We start from the raw sequence: 24,908 nt of genomic DNA, 5'->3' as shown, positions 1-24,908 counted from the left end.
TTAAAAACCAGCAATTCCTTTGTTTAATTTTTATTATTAAAAATGTTCTTTATATTGCCTTTGTTGTTTTGCTCTTTTGCTGTGACCGTTCGTTCGTTCTCCTCTCCCCCGCCTCGCATCATCTTTATCTGCATTGCTTTTGGTTTTTCTATCGTCATTTCATTCGTTTATTTTATTTCCATAGACAAATATTGTTTGTTTAATGTTTTTTAAAGAGGAGCAGAGTCCAAGACGGACTCGATTTTGGCTTGGATTTTGGATAGGAATTGGATTGGATTGTGTTGGAGGATTGAGGGATGGTAGTTTTAGGATACAAAGAAATAAATACAAACTAAAAACAAACCATACGCAATAGTGTACAAAGGAGTTGAGCTTAAAACATAAATAACAAAGCCGAAAACAAAAATTAGTTAACAATTCAAATAAATCTAAATACAATTATTGGTAGTTGGTTTTCATCTGTGTGTCTGTGTATCATGACATGGATTAAACTAAGTACAATAATGGTTGTTTCATGATCGATCCCTTTCCCTTGAAAGGACCTTTGGGCACAGGCGTCGTGATGATTGAGCAGCTTCGAAATGCTATCAGTTTCAGATTTCAGATCGAGTGTGCATAACAGAACCTCAACTATATGGGGGCTAGGCTATATCAAATCTATTAAATATTAAATATCAAATATCAAACTGCAAATCGTCTTCCAATTAACATTCGACGACTTATTTAAATCACAGCTAAAAGGCAAGCATAAAAGTAATTAATTGATTACACAAAACATCAACACCTCACACTCTCATTCTCGTTCTCTTTCTCTTTCTGATTCGTGCCCAAAGGGGAGGGGGTTTCTGGTTTCTGGTTGTGGGTGGGATTACTTGGATTACTGGCTCTCAAACATATTTATGTACAATTCTGTGATTCGTTTACTTGACTACGCATAATTAATTTATATAATCGTCATATTCTGTTTTCTGCTTCTGCGTTCCTTTCATTAAATAGTTAATATTTATAGTATAGCACCGAGTACAAAAAAATGATCAATAAACAGAGTTTTGAATTTTGTTTCCTTGGTTTTTCGTTTTTCGTTTTTTTTTTAGCAAAACTAACAATTTCCTCGCTTTGCTTACTCATTTAACTTTTGTTTTATGTTTGGTGTTTTTTTTTTCATCTCTTCTTTTTTTTGTTTGCTGTTCTTGTTATACAGAACGTTTAACGGTTGTTTGTTTGCTTTGTTACTGCTGTTTAATGTTTCGTTAAATTCTACTACTTATTTAAGGTAATAATTTCTGTTGCTTTCGTTTACGTTTTGTTGTCACAAGCGAATCGTCTCTGTTCATTATCCCTCCACTTACATCGTTCCATCGCCAGATATCTAAAGGATATAGGAAAAATTAAATATTTTCTTTTTAAAAAAAGTTTAAAGTCATAACTAGTAATTTAAAATATTTGTAAAATCCCGAAAAATAATAGTAATTTACTGGATTTATTTTACCAAGTTAAGAACTCACCTGCGAATGGGAACTGTCGCTCTCCACCTGCTCGGAGTAGCAGTGCTTATAGTTAAGATAGTCTAGAAGTCTTCTCGGTAATGGCAATGTCTGTATTAGATCCTTTCGTATAACCGCCTTTAGTATAACAAATCTATAGTGTCGACAAAGAAGTTTCGTTAGAATCGGGTATAAAATGGCGATAGAAATGAGGATAACTCACCTGCACATGTGCTGCAAGCTTTGTACATGCTTAAATCTAGATACTGGATTGGTTAATTGCACACGCATTGGTCCGTGCTCTGGGCGACGATGCAGAAAGAATAGATATCTGGGAATACAAATTGGGTTTTAGGTTGATAAGCGGAATTACGGACCCAAAGTTGAGCTAACCTGCCGCTCCGCGAATGCTCGACGGCCTTCTCGATGAACTCGGTGATGGTTTGAGACTTGAACTTGGCATACGAGCCAAAGGAGAAGGTTCCTGGTAAGGGAGTAGATTTAAATTAATGTAAATGTATACAATTATACTAGGATTTACACAGAAAATTGGCCAAATATCAAATTGATATGTGCTGGTAAATTTTATATTTCTAAAGATCAAGTTTATATCATTTTGATATGAATAAAGATTATTTTTATCTTATTTTATAGTATTTTTTCAAAAAATACTAAATTTGGTATTTGATATGATATGATAAAATATCATGTTGATATGTATGAATCATATTGATATGAAAAAAGCTAGAATTGAACCTATTTCATATCAGATTTTTTTTTGTTTAATTTTAAAGAAGGTTATTAGGTTAGGTTTTTGCTATGGAAGTTCCAACTCACCCTGATCCTGCTCGATGCGCACATGGCGCACGCAGTTGTTCAGCTTGAAGCTCAGAGAGAAGATGTAGTGGTCGTCGGAGCTGTCGCGCACTATAAAGGAGCCGTCCGGTTCGCTGGAGAGCACCTTCTCGGCCGCCTCGCTGGACAGGGGACCCCAGTACCAGCCGTACTAGACAACGAAAAGAAGGGATTTAGGATTATGGTATCCTAGGATAGGATGAAACCCACGTCTTTGACTTTCTCAATGCTGGAGGTGAACTGCAGTGCCCGCGGCTCCTGGATCACGTTCGCCTTCAGCTCCTCGGGTTCCGATTTAACGGCTTCAATGGCATAGGCAGCAGCTGGGGGATAAAAATGCTTTAAAAACTCTGATCTAATTGGATAAGGGATCACAGGACTACTCACCCTTCTTTGGTAGTGGTGGCAGGGCACGTGACTGGAACTTCTTGCGCAGATCGGCATTCGGTTCGTCCGCCTCCGCCGTAATGAGCGCCACTTCGGTGGCCAGCTGTGTTTGGCCCGCTGCCCCCGGAGCGCTGGTTATCACGTGGGCTGCCGTGGGCGGTATCAGCGGCACCGTGGCCGCTCCTGCATTCGCATTATTCACCAGACTGCCAGCTGTGGATCCTCGGCAGCGACTGTGATTGCTCCGCCGGAAGCGAAAGATGCTGCAGAAGCGCTGCTTTAGGTTCAGCGTGAACTGTGACTTTTTCTCCGAGTGCAGGACGTGCTTGTTGTTCGGCGGTTGTTGCAGCTGCTGGTTGTGATTTGCATTGCTGTTGTGCTGCTCCGTTGGCGGCTTCTCCAGCTGCTGGTTGTTGTTGTTATTGTTGTTGTTGAGCTTGTCGTTGTCCAGATTGTGCTTGGTCTGCTTGCTCAAGTACTTGTTGCCACCAGGATTGCCTCCATCACTGCTGGCTCCTCCAGTTCCTCCAGGTGGATTACCTCCTGCTCCCCTTGTGGTGCCCACACTGCTCCGCGTTCTCGCCGTTGTGGTGGTGGTATTCGTGGACACACTCCAAATGGTCTCGTTGCTCGACTTGACCATCGGCTTAACCGTGGGCTTTCCTCCTCCGCCGCTTCTGTCGCCCGCATCCGAGTAGAGGGTGTGGTAGAACTGCTTTACCTCGTCGAGGGTCATGTGCAGTGGCTCCGATTCGCTGACCACCTGGCTAATGCCCACTGGGGTTCTATACTTGCCATGCTTGCTCTTCTCACCATCACCATCGCTGGTCTCTGATCCTCCGTAGCGCTGCTTGCGCTTGTTCCTCTTGTTCCGCCTGCTCGCCTTGTGATACGTGGGCTTCTGCTGCTCCTGCTGCTGCTGCTGCTCGATCATGTCCACGGGAAAGGCGTAGATATCCGAGTCGATGGGCACGTTGTAAAAGTCAGAGATCTCGCGCGTGAAGAGCGCATCATGCGACATGGCCTGGGTGATGAAAATGGAGTCATCCGGTTTGTTGGCCGACGAGACATTCAGTGAGTTGTGCGAGCTGCTCAGTCGGCTGTTCAGCGAGTTGCGCGAGTTGGGACGCTGCCCGTGGCTATAACCATAGCCCGGCTGGTGGTGATGATGGTGGTGATGATGATGATGATGCGGATGAGAGCCATTATTCCCATGATAGTGACAATGGCTGGTGTGACCCAGTGGACTGTACAGCGAAGCCTGTCGTCGCTGCAGACTGCTGTTGTCCGCCGGCTGTCGCCTGGCTCCATAGTACAAATCATAGTCGTGAATCTCCGAGAGCCCGGCGCTATTGAATCTCTGCTGGGCCGCCGCCGCCTTGGCACTCGCTATGTTGTCCTGCTCCGTGGGTATGGCCTTGAAGTAGCGCGTGTGATCCTGGTAGTACGGACACAGCGTCTGCTTGATCTTCACCAGGGAAACGGGCGGCGGTGGCGAGGGCAAAGGCGAACAGCTGCTGGCCTCCGACTGCTCTTCCTCCAGCAGATCGACGCTGTTGCCCAGCGAACTGCTTACTATATTGTTGGGCTCGTCGTAAATGTTGTCCGTATGGCTGTTCAGTATGGAGTCGCTCGAGTACAAATGCTTGTTGATCGCATAGGACTCTTTCAAGCTCATCTGTCCAAGAGCCTGGCCATCCAAGGCATCCAGCTGCAGGACCAACTCCTGCTGGCTGGGATGGGGATGCTGCTCCTCGGCAGGCAGGACAACCGATGTTGTCACCATGGTGGCGGCATCGTCCTTGAGATGCTCGAACGACGATTGCGAGGAGGTCCAGCGACGCAGGCTGTTCACAATGTTCTTCGAGATGGAGCGCACTAGAGTCGTTTGAGGTGAGTCCTGGAATTCGGGTGGCGGATCAATGGGCGCCAGGGGTCCCTTCTTCAGCGTATTGAAGTTCTCGGCACTCATACCGCCCTCGGAGCAATTGTCCAGCGAATCGAACTGCGAAACCTCGCCGTCGCTCTCGACCATCTGAAGAATAGTTTAGGGGATTAGGATTAGGAGGGATTACTTATAGAGGAACTCACCTCAATCTCGAACTTGCACATGCCCAGGCGGTAGGAGTCGCCACTGGAAATGGAGCTGTTGGTGGTCAGCGGAACACCGCTGTCGTCGCTCAACGAGGCCGCCGCATTCAGCTCGATGCTGTTGGCGCTGACCAGTTCGTGATGCGGCGGCGGCATGATGCTGAAGCTGTCGCTGCTGCAGATGCTGGACACGCAAACGCCTCCTCCTCCTCCTCCGTTTCCCGCCACCCCTGCACCACCGCCACCGCCCACATTGCCATTTGAGTTGGAGCTGCAGTTCGAGTTGCTGTCCTTAAGCTTAATGGACGACTCCATTTTCGGGGGCCAGAGACTCAGGTGAGAGGCAACAGCTATGGGAAGAGATAAAAGGGGGTAATTCGGGTTAACTACAAAAATGTTATAATAAAAATACAACATGACACTTTGAATTAGTTTCATAAAATATTTAAGGACTTTTGCAAGATATGATAGGATATGTAAATTGTAATTCATATATTATATTATTTGTATTTTAATTTATTAGGATATTCAAGAAATTCCTAGAGATTTAACTAAGAACTTAAAGATCCTTTAAATAGTATATCTATAGATATGAAGATGTAAGGACTTTAAGATATTACTCCTATATTCTTTTAATATCGCCTTTTTAAGGAGCTCTCACATGCAAAATGATGATAAGGATATCTCACTTCAAAAGCGATATTTTTACCTATAAAACGAATAGATAGATACCATTAGCTACCATTTTTAGGGTTCGATTTTGGTACTTTAAAATCAGTTTCATAGAATATTTAAGTATTTTTAAGATATCATAACATTTTGATACCCAAATATTACTTTATTTTAATTAATTTGGATATTAAAGAAACTTTTAGAGATCCTAAAGATCTTTTTAGTCACATATCTACAGATATGAAGGATGTAAGGACCTCAAGAATACTAGAACTTCAAAATATCTATATATTTCTCCTATATTATTATAATATCGCCGGTTTTAGGCGCTTTTTCCGGACCGATAAGGATTTCTTACTTTAGAAGCGCTATATAAAACGGATAGATGGACCATTAGCTACCATTTTTAGGGTTCGATTTTGATTAATTGGATGACACACATCCCAACCTATGACTATGACCTTTGGGTGCGGCGGCTGCAGCTTGCAACGAATGCAATTGAAGGTCAATGACAGTTGCGTGCGCCGTTTTTCGTCCTGTCGTCCTGGCCGCCCCCTAACCACCCCCTTTCCACCCACTGCCACCCACCGCCCCCTTTTCACCTACGCTCGTGCTTGTGCGCAGAAATTGAAGCCAAAAAGCAGACGAGATTTTTTTTTTTGGGCGTTGAGATTTGGTTATTCGAGATTTGGCAGGAAAAGGATTCTGATTTTCAAAAACGGATTTGAAAAGAGGGTTTTCGAAAAGCGGGAGAGCAGGAGATTTGAAGAGAGAGGGATTCTGATTCCGATTGCGATTCTGAAGTGCGTAAAAAGTACCGCTGTAGTACACACACATGAGCAAGAGGCAAAGAGGGAAAAAGAGGCAAAGAGTAGCCGGAAAAGGCAGCCGCCCCCCGGAAAACCGCCCACCGCCCACCGACGTCGTGCGTCGTCGTTTTCGTAGTACGACGTTTGCTAGTATTTTTTTAAGCCATTTTATGTAGAGGTGCCGCCAGGGGGTGGACTAAAGGGGGGAGGGCAAAGGGAGGGGGTGCAGCAGCGATAACAAGAATTTTTATTAGAATTTTGTCACTCCTGCATATATACACAGCTCGCACGCACACACAGGCGAGAGACGAGAGAGCCACGACACCTACGCACCTACACACACACACACACTCTGGCTTAATTTAACACCTTTGCTTAATTTAATTATTGCTCTCCTGGCTCTCGCGTACACACACAAACACCCATACACAGGCCAGACTCACTCATACACACACACACACACGGGGCCCGTTTGCATTCATTACAAATACAACAATTCCAGTTGCAGTTGCAATCGACCAGCGCACTTGCCTTCCTCCGATTAGATTCGCGACTCCCGATCCTGATTCCAATTGCAATTCCGATCTGATTCCTATTGGCTGCTCTGCGCGCTCAGCACTTGATTGTTAACGGGATTGATTGCACGCATTGCAATTGCTGCACCGCTGCGCATTTTTTTTTCGAAACTAAAAAAAACAAGTTTTTCGAGATGGTACATGATGGTATCGATAGGTTTTTTCGGGGGTATTTTGCACCGGTATTTTCAGTATTTTAAATACCACACAAATTTGTGTTTTCAAACACTGCTATTTTTTGGATCGAATCACCCTGTGGGCCTGTTTTGTTCGAGTTTTTTGGCGCAAAATTTAAACTGATTTGAATTAAAAGAAAGATTGCAAGGCAAATGGGTGTCCCATATGAAATTTTTGTTCATTGCAGCGTATTTTTGCGCAAATGCATTTATATTTTACTCGTTTTATGGAATTATTATTATTATTTATTTAACTAAAATAAATAAGTCACAGAAACAAAACTGTTGTTACATGAATTCGAAATAAAACAATTCGTCTCAATTATAAAATCTATTTAATTAGGAATTTTAAACCAAAAAATCATGGATGTTTTGTCATCTCTAAAAAAGCGAAGCTCCAAACCACTGTAGACATAAACCACGGTTGATGTCGTCGACACAGCATATACTCGAACCTGTTGCTCACAGCGCAAAGCAAGCAGTGCGTATTTTTAAAATTTAATTTAAACGGTAGATTTAAAACCAATTTTGAAATTTCTTGGTTGAAACTATGGAAATATTGGCTCAAATATCATACCTTGTTCAGCTTGTAATAAAAATCCCTATGGATGAAGTCCGAATTAATTATTATAATTAAAAAGGTTACAAAACTTTAACAAATATTTCCAAATTGTACAGAATGATGGTATTCGATTTCTTTAATTTTCAAGATCACGGATCTCTTAGAGATGTTTTCGGGATGGGAACCATTGCCATTTCTGGCTTCTGACCGTCGCGGTCACCACCTGTTGCTACCTGTTGCCTGATGCCTTTTCGCCTGTTACCCAGTGACTGTTGACTTTGGCTTGGCACTTACTTTCACTGGCGAACGAACACGTTTCGCTGGGCTTTGTGATATTTGCTTGCCTGGCCACAATGCAAGAGTTATTAAAATGACAGAAATACGACCGCAAATGGCCGGGTTGCGTTGGGGCTGCCTTGCCTTACCAATAATCGCATAAATTAGCCATTCTGTGTGCAGTGGCGGAAGTCTTCGTCTTCTTCTGGCCTTTTCACCACCGCTCTCACTTTCGTTTGCGGCCCGTCAAATATTTAATAATTTGTGCTAAAATGTGAATTAAGTGCCATAACGCATAATGCTGCTGGTTACCAACCCACCACCTCGGGTAACTGAAACTGAAGGAGAAAAAAAATTGAAAACTGAAAAAGTGACAACAAGTCGGCAAAAAAAAATAAAATAAATGCGACGCCATGGAATTTCAGTGGAATGCGAAAAGAAAACGAATTATATGTGCAGAAAGAGAGGGGTGCTGGGGCGCAGAAAGAGACGGATAGATAGACTGACAGACAGACACTCGAGAGGCCTGAAACTTTTGGCCAGCAATTGAGATCGAGAACCCCACTGAACTGGCCAACATGCCGATCCGATCCGATTACAAGCATTGCTATATAAGTGCATGGCTATTCTTGTTGTTATTTAGGTAATTCTGGTATTTCCACACTCACACATATAACACTAACAACTGCAGTCGAAATAGTAGCTTCTTTGTTTTTCTGTCGTTCCTAAAAAAACGATTTTTTAAAAAATAAATATTATTTGACTAACTGTTTGTCTTTTTGATTTGAATTTCTTAGCTTAATAATGCTTACATAAATTTTGAAACACATTATTTATTTCATAACACATTTATTTCTGTCATAGATCATAGAGAGATGGGCGTTATTGCATAATTTTTAAACCGTTTTGAGTTTTATTTGAAGGGAGTTATTTTATTTTTAATACTATTGGTACCATTGATCCTGAAAATAAACTATTTAAGAGAGAGATGTTTAATAAATTACCATAAATTAGTTAATCATTTTTTTACTTCGTTACTACTTAGGTAATATATAAGAGCTTACATTTTCATGCCCGCCATTGCATTTGAGCTGCTGCAGTCGAGAGCGCGCCCAAAAATGCAATTGAGAAAAACCCACGCCATAAACAGAAACCCAAAATAGACAAAGGCATTAAAGCCGATGAAAATCAACAACAACAAGTAGACGCAGCGAGATGCCAATGCCGCACACACAGCTATAAACATATACATATATTTATCTCTGTATAAGGATATATATATTTTTACCTGCGCAGTCGCAGCATCTTTGGGTCAATTCCACACTGCGAGAAATCGGCGAGGCATCGGCTGCGCCCTGATTAACAGCGGGCGGTGGAAAAAGCCGTTCGCATCCCATTTTGGCCGAACTAATCGGAGCTCATATGGGCGGTTTTCCATTATTACTATCTGGATTCTATATGTTCTCGTCCCAGAAGCTAATTGTTCTCTTTTCAGCTGGGGGTATTGTTTCGCCAGTCGATTTCAGGAAACTACCAACCATATTCAAATGAAACATTAAAAATATTGTCTTACAAATCTCTGAAAAGTCACTTCGACAGATGGTTAGACAGACCTCAAAGTGAAACTGTTTCGATAGGTGTTTCATTCTTTTTTTATTCGAGATTATATTGTTTAGTGTAATATTATTTTAGTGTACTATTTGTTTTGAGGAGGCTGATCCCAATATGTTGCAAATAAAATATGTTGTTGAGTTTTGACAGAGTTACGACTCTGATACGGTAAAGATATGGCAGCACTCCCCTTCAATGCGAGTTCCAGCCCACCGCCTACGCCTGTGACTCCATGTCTCTGTGCCTCTCGTCCTACCTTCCTGTCTTTCTGCCCACTGGGACTCCACTCCACTCCACTCCCCATCGAAACCACTGGCACAGGCAGCCCCACAGCACCACATACCAAATACCAAACGAAAACACGAAAATATCAACAGGCTGCTGCTTTATTGTTGTTTGGCTTGGGCATACCCTTTCAAGGGGTATTCATAACTCAAGAAATTTAAAAGAACTTAACTTATTTAGTAATATTCTAGTTTTGAGTTTCTGGTTTCGTAATCCAATTAGAGGGCATGTATATCCAATATCCCTTAAATACGATGGTCTTGACAAGTGGTATTATTGATATGAAACTTTGTGTATAGCTATATAATGGCTTTTCAGAGGATAATACGATATATCTTGACGAAATCTTAACGATAGTCTTGTTAAGTGGCTATTAGGTACACCTTAGATTATATTATATTATATATATTATGGCTTTTCAGAGGATCATACGATAAATCTTGACACAATCTTGAAGATAGTCTTGACAAATAGTTATTAGATTATGTTATTGATATGAAACTCTGTATATCTATATATTATGGCTTTTCAGAGCATCATAGCTAGTTTCCATATAATTGGCATGGATATAAACGATTTGTTAGGGCATTTCAAGGTTCGGTCTTCGAATCAGTTGTTCATTTCTTGTCTCTACTTTATCCAGCAGGTAGAAGAGACACCGTCTCCTTGCCTCCTTCTCCCATCTCTCCTTCCCCCGTCATTCGGTTGCATTGCAAAGCGCTCAAATGAAACGCCGACTTCGACGCCGACTGCGACTTGAGACTATGGATATGGGTATGGGTATGGGTATATGGGTATTTGGTATTACCTGAAGTCGGGCTCAGTCGCTGACGATTTTCAGTCCGCTAGCGAACGTTGTTGCGATCACAACGTCTCAGTTGCTCGCTGCTCAGAGATTCGATTCTCCGTTCTTGATTCTCAATTCTCCAAGCTCCAAGATTCTTCGCCGGCGCGCGTGCGTGTGTATGTGCTGTGTGCGTGTGTGTGTGCTGGAGGACGTGTCAGTGTGTTAGTGCTGGCCCGTTGCTAAAATTATTATTTTTTTTCCAAACGAACGTTGTTTTTTTTACTGTGCCTTCGAAACTGGTTGCTGCTCTTTTAACTGTGTATTTGTGCAGCAGCAGTAGCAGCAGTTCAAGAAGAAGCAGCAGCAGAAGAATCTAGCTGCGGAAGGAGAAGAAGAAGCAGAAGAAGAAGATCACAAATCGACGAGGAATAGTGGTTTTTCGTGGATTTTCGGTGGATAAATCTCGAAATACAACCGAAATATAGGCGATTTCGAAACAGTTCCGGAATAAAACCACACAAAATGCCCTGCTCGGCCGTAACCCTATCTATAGCGACGATCTGTGCGATCATCGCCACCGCCCTGCTGGCGATCGCCTTCTCCACGGATAATTGGCTGCACTACGATGTCTGGCGCAACCAGATACAGGTGAGTCTTCAATTTTGAGTCTTCAGTCTTCTGCAGCCAAGGCCCCCAAACCAAAAGAAGTGGGGGCTACGAATCGAATTAACCCAAGGCCCATTCGCTTGGAATACATAATCAGAAAGAGCCACCAAAATATACGGTGCATCTGCGACTGCGTGGCAGAAGTTACAGCCAAACAGACAAACAGCAAAGAAGCCGAAGACGAAGACTCTGACGCTTAAAACGGAGCTTAAACTCCGGTTACGAACTCCGCACATTGGTGCAAGAGATGTGGCAAAAGTAGCTTGAGGGATCTGAAAAGATTGGCTTTAAAGTAATCAAATTGATAAGGTTAAGGTTCCAGACAAATGTATTTGGATTGGAATATCGCAGAAGAATTCCTTATTGATTTTTAAATTCTGTGTATTTACTTGTTTTTTTATATCACAAATAAATCGTACTATCTAAGTATGGAATCCCTATTAAGGTTAGGGTTCCATACAAATAAAATTGAATTGGAATATCGTAGAAGAATTCGTAGAATATTAATTATTAGAAGAATTAAGGTTCCATACAAATATACATATATGTGAATTGGAATATCGTAGAAGAATTCCATATTGATTTTTCAATACTGAGGCTTAACTTAATTTCATTTATATCAAAGAAGATAAATTCTTCTATCTAAGAATGGAATTTCTATTACACTTTTGTATTCTTGTAGATCTTAGAACTTCTTGTATAATCGGGATCCCATCCCTCTTCCAAGAATCATATCTATAGCGATGCTTAGATAAACAAGATAATTGAGATGCACTCGAAGGCATTTGTGCACTGCAAACAGGTGTGTGTGGCCCACTGTGCGGAGGAGGAGAAGAGGAGGAGGAGGGAAGAGGAGGGGAAGAGAAGAGGCAGCAACAAAGGCAACAGCAACAAACGGTGGTAACAGTAACAGTTGCTCGTTTTGTGCTTGGCCAAAAGAAAATAAGGGCAAGGCGGAGAAGAAGAAAGGTCGAAAGCAAACACACCAACAACTGGCATTGTAGAGAGGGGCAAGGGGAGGGGGAGGGAAAAGGGGGAGTGGAGGGTGGGCAACCGTTAACGTTCAAACTTTCTACGCGAGCGCTTAGCCAAGCCAAACGCGATGAATGAGAAGCAAAAAAAGAAGAAGAGCCCAGTCAGAAGAAGAAGAAGTGAGAAGGGGAGAGCAGGGGGAGGGGGAGGAGGAGAGAAGGAGTAACAGTGGATGTTCATTACCAACACCAACACAATTACACCTTTTACATTGCAAATACAGTCAAACTTCTAATCAATTTTCATTTGATTAAAAAATGTTGAAATTTCAAAAGTCTTAGTTTTTTAACATTTTTAATTTTAATTTAAAAAGGTTAAAAAAATACCATTTAAAGGTTATTTATAAATTAGTTATATTGGTTTCATTCAGCAGTAATTTCTCCCATCCTTAAAATAGTTTCTAACTAATATAAAGTTTCCTTTAATGAAGTACTACTGTGGAAACCCCAACTCCGACTTGGAACTGCAGTCGGGAGAGAGAGAGAACATTAGATGTGAGAGAGATACAAGTATAGAGGTAGTACGAAGATCGTTTGAGTGTGAGTGCGCATACCATTCATTCCAAAACAAGTTACCTCAAAAAAAAAGAAACAATAAAAAAACAGCTGGAGAAGAGGAAGAAAACGACTCAGAGTGTGCTGAAAATATTTGCACGTTTTTGACTTTGTCGCCTAATCCGAAATAATACGAAAGTTTCAATGGAATCGAGGGAGCGATAATTACGGTGAGATCGCTTGGGTCGGTGGATCGTTGGATCGTTGGATCTCTCCCTGCGTGGAGATCTTAAGGGCATTTATAAAGCCATTAGAAGTAATCGACGCAGAAGGGAATTCGGATTCGACCTCCCCCGTTTTGGGTCATCGTCCCCTTCTCTTTACTTGTGTACGTTTACCTTTCTTCCCCTCCTCCCTCCCAATCTTCTTCTTTAATTTCCGCCCTTAGATGAGGCTTTGAAAGAACCGCTCAGGTGCAACAGGTAATTCGAGATGGGCTACCTGGCTGGGACAGGAAACCTTCTTCTTGTAAAGTGCATCCCCGGGGAGCGGAAAATTAAGTACACAGAGCGATTATGAACGGTCCTCATAAAGGGAATCCTGGGTAGCCGAACGAATCATGATGATTATTACGTTAGAAAATTATTTATTCATTTGTTTCTAAATGAATAACAATTATTTTTGTATGCAGGATATCGATGGATCTCTATGTTGCATTTATAGATAAAATATACCATCAAGGCTCTCAAATAATTAATGTAGCCATCATTATTCTTTATAGAGGACATTTATATTACAGTATTCCTAACTTTAGTAATCTATTTCTAAGAAATGATTGTATTACAATAGTGTTGTTCCTTCCTAGATCTTATGGTTAAACAAAGTTCAGGCACCTGAACACTAGTGTCCCTATCTATCCATGCACCTCTGGCTTTCGCCACCAATACGATCCGATCCGATCCGGCTGCTTCTCCTTCTTGTTCATTATCTTTTGAAGTACTCTTACTTGGCTGGCATACCAAAGCCATATCGTTTTTTGTTTTGTCTTAGGCCAAACCATTTGGCTTTGGCTTTGAGGCTTTGTGGCTTTGGATCGTGGATACGAATCCACGCCTATATCGCCGTCGCCATCGTTGTACCTACCCCCTTATACCCTCCTCCCCCAGAGATCCCCAGCAAACTGGTTTTCAAGTTGAGTTTTCACTCGTTTCACGTTTTCGAGACAACGACGACGACTCAAAATTGGTATGCGGCTAGTTGGCCGGTTTGCTTTGCCACTTCGCTTTTTGGCCCTAACTCGCAGTTGTTGTTTCTCTCTTTGAGATGGGAGGGGGTAAAAGGGGGTGGCACTGGGATCCCCGGGCACCCAAACCCAATTGATAAAACTTTGTTTTGGCCTCGTCTTCAACTCGATACGGGGTTCGTTGTTCGATCGGTGAAAAGAGAAAACCCTTCTCCCCAGGGTACAAAATAAAATTGAAAACAATATTTGAAAAAACCAAAAAAAAAAAAAAATTAAAAAAAAATAATATTATTATAAAATGTACCCTTATTTTATTTAAAAAGTTCGATATCTTTCAATGATTAAAATGGTAATTATTTATTTTTTTTTATTATTTTTTTATTATTTTTTATTTTTTTATTTTTTTTTTATTATTATACATGTATTATTTTCTAGACCTTGAATTCCTGAACCCATCTTATAGAAACTGTTGATAAATTCCCCATTGGCGTGATATAAATACATTTTTCAGTGTGGATATATGCACTCTCCATTCTTCGATTTCATTTTACACCCGTCTCACTTTGGGCAAATGCAATGCAATGCCGGCGACTGCGATGACAAAAACTGAAGACTGAAAACACAAAATGAGAAATATATGTGTAGAAAAAGGAAAACAAAAAGCGAGCCCCAAAGCCCAATCAAATATCAAATGAAAAGCTGCTGTTGTTCAGTTGGCTCCATCCAGTTGGCCGTTTTCCCTGTTTTCCCTGCCATTTTGGCGATGAATGAATTTCGTGCTGGGTCTTTACGCTTAGTAAGCTTTTTGTCGGCAGAAAGACGAAACTACGAAATACGAAACACATGTTAATTCGCGATGTGAAATTAATTATTTTTATTTTCAGCTGGGGTTGCGCATACGCCGTGTGTGACAGAAGATTTCTTTTTTACCTTTTCAACTGAAGTGGAACCCATTTGCTGTGTTTCTCTCTCGATATTTATTGACGCCATCATCGTCGGAGTGCTTAATTTATTATTTTATTGCTGACATCATGTGAAATTCCAAATTGATTAATCAGCACTTGGCCATATTCCCGCGATTTGAGCCAAATTAGCATAAGGTGAATTGCACTTGGCTCAGAGCGACTAGAAATTGATTCGAGAATTCGAGAGTTCTGGGAAGAAAGGTGGAGATTATCGGGAACCGGTTGATGTTTCCTGTTTTTTTTCGGCGGCGGAAGAAGTCGAAATTGTTTAATGAAATTCTAAGAAATCGGAATAGGAAAACGTTCTTAAAATAAAGTATATTCATTAAATTCCCTAATTTGGCCTTCATATCCACTTATCACCTAACATTTTACCACTAAAATCTCAATTTTCCATGCCAAATAAAATCAGTTCCCGGCAATTGAAAATTAAGGCTATACGAAACTTAATTTCTTCGCAATTATCCGCATGCGAGATTCTTGGGTCTCGTCTCGAAGATCTCTGCATCCGAGGTCTCCCATTATGGAGACTGCTTGAGCGTGCGATTCAAAACGCTTTCGCTTCCCACCAAAAAAGATATAACTAAAAATAAAAATAGATAAAAATTGGTAGAAGCCCAGCTTCAAGCGATAATAGTGTGCGTTTTTTATTCGCTACTCCACTCAATAAACAAATCATTTGATTTCAATCGGTTTCAGGTTTCAGTCTCTCGTCTCTCGCCACTGCTACTATTATTACTTTTTTTCATTATCACTTTTTTTTCACAAATGCGGCGACGACTTCCGTGTTCCATAAAAATATATCATATGAATCTGTTTAATGGGGCTTCTTTGGGGGCTGTAATTGCGATCTTTCCATCTGTGTGTGGGCCAAAGTACGCACACGAGTGTCAAGAATGTGGAATTGAAATATCTCGGCGATCTTCCCTCAATGTCGTGCTCCCACGACCTTTTTTTGGTGTTTTGTTAGGTATTTTGACAAATCGAGAAACCAGAAACAGTCACAGAAATAGAGAAACCAGTTGCTCGACAGTTTAAATTGATGTCTGTGCATCGGATTGGAATGGTTGCAAACTGTTTTGTTTTTCTCTTGTATTGTCTTGGGTGCAGTGCGTTATAAATTATTCATTAAAGGCTGCACCGCGAAAAAAACAAAGCCAAAAATAAATCACTGGATCGCATTTCGTTCATCTTAATCTACAGGTGTTTTTATATAAGCGGATCTTATATTAAGGCATTAAGAAAATAAATGGGAAGAGTGTTAATCGTGTTTAATCATGTTAAATCATGCCCGAATTTTGATTTTTTTTATGTAGTCAAAAGTTTTTATTACAAATTCTTTCGTGTCAAAAAATTCCAAATATATGACTAATTTGGGTGGTATTTTTCGCCCGTGTGGGAGGTGGAAAATCCACAGTTGGTTCGGCCTTGACTAGAGGGGCTTTTTTTCTTGAATGGGGGAAGGGTAAAAGGGGGTGGTGGAGGCACTCAAGGCACTCGCAGCACAGCTGCCGGCATCCTGCTCTCAAGAACCGATCCAGTTTGGGGAGCTTTATCTGGCATCTGGTATATGGTATCTGGTTTTATCCAATCCCAGCCCCACCACAGTCCGCCTTACACATGTTGTCCGATTGGCTAATCACCGACATCCGTCGTCGGCACAAAATGTAGGGGGGGTTTCAAAAGGGGGGTCTGCTCTGCACTAGTAGGCCCCAAACTAGTTTCCGACCCGGGTGTCATAAAAATATTTGTGCCTTGCCAACTTACCAACTTGCCAACTTAACAACTGTCCAACTGAGCCACTGAGCTCGGGAAACTCTGAAACTGAGGCAACCGCCGAACCACTAAGCCACTGAACCACCAAACAACCGATTGCCAAGTGGTTGCAAATGGCAGTTCCAGTTCGCAAGTGTTTCCGCAGGTCTACCGATCGATTGGAATTTCTTCATCTAGAGAACTTGAATATAAGGATTCTTGAGATCTTGAGATTGGAAACATATAGTACCTTAACCTCCATTGTGATCATCTTAACAATATCAGTTTAAATAGATTTTAGTAATATAATCCAAGTATTTAAAGATCAAATATGTTTTAGTTTTCCCCATCAAAGTAAAGCTTTTTTGAACTTAATTTAAATTGAACTATAATAATCCGAAATTTACCAAATGTAATCTATTTTTCCCCATTCCCCCTCGTTTAGAAATGAGTGATAAATAATGGTTTAGTGTCGCATTCATATGGGATAATCTTATCAGCAACAAATTAAAACTTTTTGACACAGTCTTTCGCGAGAGACTTTCTTTCATCTGTTCGATGGGTAATTTGATTGAAGAAAGTTTTTTTTGGTCAGCCGCAGATGAAATCGTATTGATAAAATGCATTGTACCATCCAACTGATAAACTTTCCCGGTGGCACTTAAGATCTCGAATTTATCCAGATAACTTGCTGATTATTTTCCATTTCTGACTGGACAATCGTCGATCGCTGATCAACCTTGAAGCACTTTTCGCATTACGGTTTTGTTCGCAATCGATATCTCGCCATGCGTAACCCTTTAACCACATGGATTGGATGCATCTATATAAGTGGCATGCCGCATTAATCCAGCTAACCAACCGATAATTTGATTCGCTCTCGTTTTCCATCTCATCTCCACCTCCATCCCGCCGATTTCTTCACATTTCTCGGCATTATCTCCCCGGTTTTCGTTCACAGCCGAATGCATTTCTAATCCAGCTCAGCGGCCCCCTTCCTGATTGAACGATTGAATGATTGAATGCTGGACAATTTGTTAGGTGTACATGGAGGCCCTTAATTGCCCAAGACTTTCATAAGAAAGTTACAAAATTAATCCGCTGAGGAGGCGCTAATAAAGAGATGGTCTCTCAGATGGTCGTTTTTTTTTTTTTGGGCCGAGCCAAGCGAAAACATTTCTCAAGAGTGTGGATAAGTGGGGAGAAGAAAATGGAAATGGATAAAGAAAGGTATAAAGAAATGTGTAAAGAAATGGAAGGTGGAACGCCCTAACCAGTTCACGGTGCCCTAACCATCTAACCATCGTCTCCAGACGACGAGGGTTACGCAAGCGAAAATCATTTTCATTTTCCAGCCAGCCGCCAATTTACATAAGCCCCCAATCGCATATAATATAGACCCCAGAAAAACCCAAAAATAAACGATCAAAAACTGAAAAATGTTTTCAATATAAGCTGGGCATTGAACCCCCTTCCTACAGCCCCTCGTCTATTACTTTTTTTTTTTTGGTATTTCCATTGTTGTTTAAGTACCGGACATACCACCGTAAAGTAAAACACGTTTTTCGACTTGGCATTTCTTTTCCCCTCATGAAAATGCATGGCACTGATGGTAATGGTGAAAAACTCGTCTCGTCTCTGTGCGATTTCCCTCGGTTTGGGATTTCTTATATGGGATTTAGGATTTAGGATTGAGAAGGTGAAAAAGCCAACCGATTATACGCGTAAACAGAAATCGTAGAATTTCTGGCAAACTGCCAAAACGTGAGGAACGTGATATCACGAGGAATTGTTGGATTTCACTCGGGTTTCACGCAGAGAAATTGATGGAGGAGGTGGTCGAAATATTAGACAGCACTACGTGGAGTTCTACAATGCACAAAAAAACGGTTCAAGATTCGATGAGTGAGGTGATTTAATCAAATGCGTCATATTTTAAATTCATTTTTAAGATCGCATATTTGTGTGAAGGTGAAAATAAAGATGACTTTAGATGATTTTGAGTTAAATGTGTCAAGTGATTAATGCGATTGCATATTGAAATGATTTCATTCTTGAGCACGTCATTTCTATGCTTCAAAAAGTTCTAACCGAAACTTTTTCTCGCACGGACTGACGATCATGTTTATAGTAGGTACATTAAAGACAAATCTCTTAATTATCAAATTGGCACATCTCACCCAAAAACCCATTAGGCTCAAGGTCTCGACAAAAACAGAGTTACCAAACCATTTTAACTGAGATGCGACCCCTGGTGACAATAATCAGTTTAGAGATCGTTAAAGCCAAAGCAGCCTTACAGCCAAGAAACGCACTGTATCATGCATTTGCACACTTGGGCCTAAAAAACCTTGGGTCGTAAACTCGCTCTGGAGAATTGCTCAACCCAGCAGCAGCGAAAAATCAAAAAGAAATAACAATGAAAAACCGCGGAACGTGTTCAAAATGCCACTCGATCTGATACGAGGGCTCATACAGCATATAAGCACCCATATACCATATACCAGATAGCATATAAACAGCCCATGCAACCCACACTATCCGAACATCCGTATATCGTTAAGATGACCGGATGATGATGATGATCGACATCGGTTCAATGCTGACTGACTGTCTGTATTTCTCACTACGATTGTGATTGGTATTGTTATTGTGATTTTTATTTTGATTGCCATTGCGATTGGAGTCTGAGGCGAGGTAGTTGAACAAATTATCAAGAGACGCCCACGAGGGGCGGAAACGGGTTTATTAATGAGTAAATATGGAAAATATACAGCGGGTGTGGTGGAGTGTAAATTTCAATTGAATAACAACAATGATCGGTGAGCTTGAATTTCGGCATTTACCCCAGGCGTTAATCCCTTAAGAAGGTTAATCCGTAAATTCAAGTGCAAACAAAAATATATTTATCAGTCTTATCTCTTAAGATTTATTAAAATACTACTGAGAATGTGTATCTTATAATTTTATGTTTTTACCTCACTCAATTTCAGTCCTTTGCCGCCAAGCATTCGGATGCGGAGTCACTCCTACACAACATGAATGTGAAGTACTATTACTACACGCGGACACGAGGATTGTTCAGGATTTGCTATCCCAAGGAGCGGCCACCGGCGTCGGCGGGTAAGAAATCAAATAAATATGGGACTTTCAGTTTCTGACTTCGAATCCCAAATCCCGCAGTGCCAACCTATTTGTCACCGATCGAGACGCACTGCTCGAACATCGACTACTTCCCGCAGGCGGAGGACGAGAAGATCGCCAATGAGGACGCCACCTCGCGCCTCCACTTGGCCCGCTCCTGCATCGCCCTGTTCATCATCAGCTTCGTGACCATCTTCTGTGCCTTCTGGACCGGCCTCTCCGGCTGCTGGAAACGCTCCTCGGGCGCCATCACGGCCACCTCGATCCTGCTGCTAGTCACCTGTCTTCTGGCTGCCGGCGCCATGGGCCTCTGGCACACCGTCGAGTTCTTTGAGAAGGAGAAGGTCGTTGGCGAGGACTACTTCCAGCAGTGGAACACGGTATGTCAACCTATGCATCATAACTTATGCTCTGAAATAAAACCGTTCTCTTGATCTGATGATTGATGATCATAAAACAAATCCAGAAAATTATAAATCTACTCAAATTAAAGATTGCGAGAGAAATTCTGCCTTGATTTCAAGAATATTTTTTCTCGAAAAAGTGAGAGCTTCACTGTTTTCCGTTGCCAAATTTTCTGAAATATTTACTTTGTCAATGAAATCTATACAGCTAACAAATAAGTTTCTTAATAGCAATTTTGCCATGTTTTTGATTTTTTAAGGTTTGAATTGAAATTTATGTGACACTTTTATTTGTGCGTAATTACAGGTCCTGCGCGACAACACGAAGATCGCCTACGACTGGTCGTACATCGTGGCCTGGGCAGGAATCGGAACCTGTCTCCTGGCAGCCATCCTGCTCTCTGGAGCGGCCGTTTGTCTGCGCAATGAGCGGGAGAAGGAGGAGCAGCTGAACCTGCAGTACCTGATGCCAGGTGAGGAGTCCCTTCTCCACTAATAACAGCAATATCAACTAATTTCCACCTTCTATTCCAGTTTACTCGCAGAAGCAGCCACCCTATCCGCCCTACCCCAACTACGCCCAGCCGCAGATCTACCCAGGACCCTATTATCATGGCTCGCAGTACGGCCCCTACAACTACTAAGGAAAGCCGAGGAAAACCAGCTTCAATCGAGAAAAACTCTTCGAGCAATATCAGCATAGAAATCACAAATGACCAGGGAGGAAGCCTGGTTCTCCAACACAACCCCCCTCCCCAGTAATCAACAAAACTTGGCGATCAAATAACGAAATCTTCAATTTCATACACATTCTGACAATGACAATAATATAAAGCATCATTTTTTTTTGACAAGAATTTAGTTTGTAGTCTATATAGAGCTATATAAATATGCTTGTATGTATAACTGATCGGTGGGACTTGAGTCAAAGTTGCGTCCAAGTTTTTGGTGCGCGAATTGTTTGCGCGTAATTTTGCGTAATATCTTACAAAGACGGATCGATGGATGGATGGAACTATATATAAACATATATATGACCACGGCGAAAAGGCGAGAAAAGACGGAACAATAAAGAGTTAATTTATTGTAGCACGTAACGTACATGTAGCGTATCTAAAATAATAATAAAAAATATGTATGTATCTAAGCTAAAAGTTTCATTGTACAATGTATATGAATGTAATAATGCGCGACAAGCTTCAAATTGTCTTCCAAGTATAGTGCATATTGTATGTAGAGCTGTACGTTTAATGAATAAAAGTTTCTTACGTTAAAGTTTCAGTTTCCCTTTTCCCTTTTTTTTGTCGCGTCATTTTCCATTTATTGCAACTGTTTGAACAGCCTACAAATTTGAACATTTTGGGCTGTGTGAAACGGCTACAGTTTTAGAGTCATCGTTCACAGATACAGTTTGAGAGCCACGTTTGGTCTATATGGTTACAGTTTGAGAGCCAATTTTGGTTAGATGGTTACAGTTTGAGAGCCACTTTTGGTATATGTGGTTACAGTTTGAGAGTCACATTTGGCCTAGATAGTTACAGTTTGAGAGCAATTGCCAAAAGCCAAGTGGCCTTGGTCAAGATAGCGTCACATACTACCTCATTTTTTAGTTTTGCTGAAAACCTTGGTCAAGATAGCGCCATATCCTACCTCAATTTTAAATTATGCTGAAAAACCTAGGTCAAGATAGCGTCACATACTACCCCAATTTCTAGTTCACTGAAACCCTTGGAAGCGAGTACAGCAACCATTTTAGCAAGGACACACACCATTGAGCTGATCGCGGACCAGTGTTGCCAGACTGTTCGATTTAGCAGGGACACCCACCGAATATTTGTCGGATATCGGGCCAGTGTTGCCAGACTGTTCAATTTAGCAGGGACACCCACCATTTGGCGGATATCGGACCATTGTTGCCAGATTGTTCGATTTAGCAGATACACCCACCATTTATCGGATGTCGGTGTTGCCAGACCGTTTAGCTAGGACACCAACCAGATATCGGCTGTGGTTCCATCCCTAGAACATATGTTATCGATATGACATTGCAACTTTCAATCGATGAGTATGCGTAATGGCTCAGATAGCGCCACAAAGTGAGTGGCGTTTTACAACATTGCTTCCGTAAACAATAATTTTTCAATTGAACAAAACAATAACTAACAAAATGAGCGGCGAGAAGGCCGAAAAGGCCAAGATCAGTGCCCAAATAAAGCACGTGCCGAAGGACGCGCAGGTGATCATGTCCATTCTGAAGGAGCTGAACATCCAGGAGTACGAGCCGCGCGTGGTCAACCAGATGCTGGAGTTCACCTTCCGTGAGACTGCTTTAACCTACAGTTAAATGAATGCACTTAATAATATCCAATTTCGATTATACAGGCTACGTCACCTGCATTCTGGACGACGCCAAGGTGTATGCGAACCATGCGCGCAAGAAGACCATCGACATGGACGACGTGCGCTTGGCCACCGAGATGACGCTGGACAAGAGCTTCACCGGTCCGCCGGCCCGTCATGTGTTGGCCAAGGTGGCCGACGTGCGTAACGCCATGCCCCTGCCGCCCATCAAGCCGCACTGCGGTCTGCGCCTGCCCCCCGATCGCTACTGCCTCACCGGGGTCAACTACAAGCTGCGGGCCACAAATCAGCCCAAGAAGATGACCAAGTCGGCGGTGGAGGGACGTCCCCTGAAGACCGTCGTCAAGCCGGTCTCCAGTGCCAATGGGCCGAAGAGAGCCCACTCGGTGGTGTCTAAGCAGCAGGTGGTGACCATTCCCAAGCCCGTCATCAAGTTCACCACAACGACCACCACGAAAACGGTGGCCAGCTCCAGCGGATCGGGTGGCGGAGGAGGTCTGGAGGTGAAGAGCGAGCCCAGCGGCGTCGGGGGAGGAGACCTCAAAATGGAGGTGGACAGCGATGCGGCGGCCGTGGGCAGCATCGCCAGCGGATCGGGATCAGGAGCGGGAAATGCCAGCGGGGCATCCTCCTCCGGCGTGGGAGTGGCCGTCAAGCGGGAGCGCGAGGAGGAGGAGTTTGAGTTTGTGGCCAACTAGCAAATCGAACAGAGTAACCTAAAATATATTTTCAAATTCAGACCTAAACTAAGGCGTTTTTTGTTGGTCTGATGGGAGGATGATTTAAATATTTCTTAGTCCCTAAAGTGGGAACTCCATTTTAATTTGTAAAGATTAACTTAAAGAGAATTCAGTTCTATGCTTTTTAATATTTAGTAGCAGGAAAACTGGTTTTTAAGACTTAAATATACAAAATTTCAAGGACCAGCTATTCAAATTAAATAGAAAATATATTTTAGACTTCTGTCGCAAAAAAAAAGTACATACATATCGAGGAAAGTGCTCACTTCAGAGCCAAGATGATGCAGCAGCCGAGGTCCATGATCTGCAGGTACTCGGAACCGCCGTCCTGCAGGCGAAAACAGCATTCCTAAGGGATACATCAAAGAATTAACAACAGGATAAACCACAGCTATGTGCAGCAGAAACCTACACCCAACTTATCGCAGATGGTGGCCTTCTGCGGATCATTCAGCCCCTGATGGTGGACGATGAACTCGACAAACTGCTCCATCATCTGGCCAACGCTGTAGGCGGAAAAGCCGATCTCGCGCACGAACTGCTCGAGGCGCTCGTAGTTGCCCGAGCGACAGACCTCCAGGTAGTCCTCCAGATAGTACTCGGGTATCACGCCCGACATCTCGAACAGATCGGCCGTGTTGATCAGGTGCTCGGGGCCCTTCAGGCGGTAGCAGGACTGCAGGGTGGTGATGGCCCTGCGCAGATCTCCGCCAGAGATCTTGACAATCGATCCGTAGGCCTCCTCTTCGATCCTCACGCCCTCCGCCTCGCAAATGTGCTTCAGCCGGGCAATCACCTGGTCGTCGCCCAGCGCCTTGAAGCGAAACTTGGAACAGCGCGAGGTGATGGGCACAATAATCCTGGAGACATAGTTGCAGATCAGGCAGAAGCGGGTGCTGCGGCTCTCCTTCTCCATGGTGCGACGCAGCGCGGACTGGGCGGCATGGGTCATCGAGTCGGCCTCGTCGAGAATGATGATCTTGAAGGGCGGACACGGCCGGCCATCCGGACGAACGCTGCTCGCCGAGAGCTGCGAGAAGTTCTTGATCTTGGTGCGCACCACATTGATGCCGCGCTCGTCGGAGGCGTTCAGCTCGAGGATGCGATCCTTGAACATGTCGCCGAAGATCTGCCGGCCGGCGGCCAGGATCGTGCTGGTTTTTCCCGTGCCGGGAGGGCCGTAGAGCAGCATATTGGGCAGGTCCCCGCCCTCGACGCACTTGCGCAGCACGGCCACCACCTCGGACTGCTCCACCACATCGTCAACGTTGCGCGGCCGGCTAAATTGGTGGGTTAAAAGGGATATTAACCAGAATTAACTTAACCACATGTGCGCCGCCAGCAGAAACTCACTATTTCTCCACCCAGGGAGCCGGCGGTTTGCGCCGCGCCGCCGCAGCTCCCTGGCTCTTCTCCCCAGCTCCCGCCGTCGATTTGCCCGTCTTCAAAAAGGCCTGCATCACGCAATCCACGTAAATTAACAAAATAATATAGTAAATAAAAAGCGCAGATGCAAAAGTTTGCCGCGCGTCTA

At 42.8% G+C, this 24,908-nt stretch overlaps 4 protein-coding genes across 5 annotated transcripts in view; 2 read left to right on the top strand and 2 right to left on the bottom strand.

The window, feature by feature from the left end:
* The window catches only part of LOC108056701 (uncharacterized), a 44,544-nt gene extending 22,990 nt beyond the window's left edge, over positions 1 to 21,554 (top strand). Inside the window, exons 1-5 of one of the 2 annotated variants that reach the window (XM_017140610.3) lie at positions 10,615 to 11,218; positions 19,719 to 19,848; positions 19,909 to 20,249; positions 20,581 to 20,746; positions 20,808 to 21,554. In XM_017140610.3, coding sequence (XP_016996099.1) covers positions 11,093 to 11,218; positions 19,719 to 19,848; positions 19,909 to 20,249; positions 20,581 to 20,746; positions 20,808 to 20,917 — 873 coding nt within the window. In that variant the 5' untranslated portion in view covers positions 10,615 to 11,092 and the 3' untranslated portion in view covers positions 20,918 to 21,554. Of the gene's footprint in view, positions 1 to 10,614; positions 11,219 to 19,718; positions 19,849 to 19,908; positions 20,250 to 20,580; positions 20,747 to 20,807 lie in introns of those variants that run through there. The other variant, XM_070218565.1, reaches the window with a different exon arrangement.
* On the bottom strand, positions 15 to 6,998 carry Socs16D (Suppressor of Cytokine Signaling at 16D). Its single transcript, XM_017140605.2, has 9 exons — positions 6,830 to 6,998; positions 4,818 to 5,167; positions 2,727 to 4,761; positions 2,550 to 2,662; positions 2,322 to 2,490; positions 1,878 to 1,968; positions 1,708 to 1,815; positions 1,506 to 1,638; positions 15 to 1,369 (listed from the first exon to the last, which is right to left on the bottom strand). The coding sequence occupies exons 2-9, from the start codon at positions 5,130 to 5,132 to the stop codon at positions 1,346 to 1,348; spliced, it is 2,988 nt and encodes a 995-aa protein (XP_016996094.2). The 5' UTR covers positions 5,133 to 5,167; positions 6,830 to 6,998; the 3' UTR covers positions 15 to 1,345.
* Positions 21,555 to 22,360: 806 nt separating the features above from the next.
* Positions 22,361 to 23,380, top strand: Taf9 (TBP-associated factor 9). The gene is made up of 2 exons (XM_017140726.3): positions 22,361 to 22,591; positions 22,656 to 23,380. The coding sequence occupies exons 1-2, from the start codon at positions 22,441 to 22,443 to the stop codon at positions 23,330 to 23,332; spliced, it is 828 nt and encodes a 275-aa protein (XP_016996215.2). The 5' UTR covers positions 22,361 to 22,440; the 3' UTR covers positions 23,333 to 23,380.
* Positions 23,381 to 23,421: 41 nt separating this feature from the next.
* On the bottom strand, positions 23,422 to 24,906 carry LOC108056755 (replication factor C subunit 4). The gene is made up of 3 exons (XM_017140725.3): positions 24,728 to 24,906; positions 23,787 to 24,654; positions 23,422 to 23,723 (listed from the first exon to the last, which is right to left on the bottom strand). The coding sequence occupies exons 1-3, from the start codon at positions 24,832 to 24,834 to the stop codon at positions 23,637 to 23,639; spliced, it is 1,062 nt and encodes a 353-aa protein (XP_016996214.2). The 5' UTR covers positions 24,835 to 24,906; the 3' UTR covers positions 23,422 to 23,636.
* Positions 24,907 to 24,908: the final 2 nt, after the last annotated feature.

Source organism: Drosophila takahashii, chromosome X (genome assembly GCF_030179915.1).
Source record: "Drosophila takahashii strain IR98-3 E-12201 chromosome X, DtakHiC1v2, whole genome shotgun sequence".
Classification (NCBI taxonomy): domain Eukaryota; kingdom Metazoa; phylum Arthropoda; class Insecta; order Diptera; family Drosophilidae; genus Drosophila; species Drosophila takahashii.
This window is presented reverse-complemented; position numbering and strand designations above follow the sequence as displayed.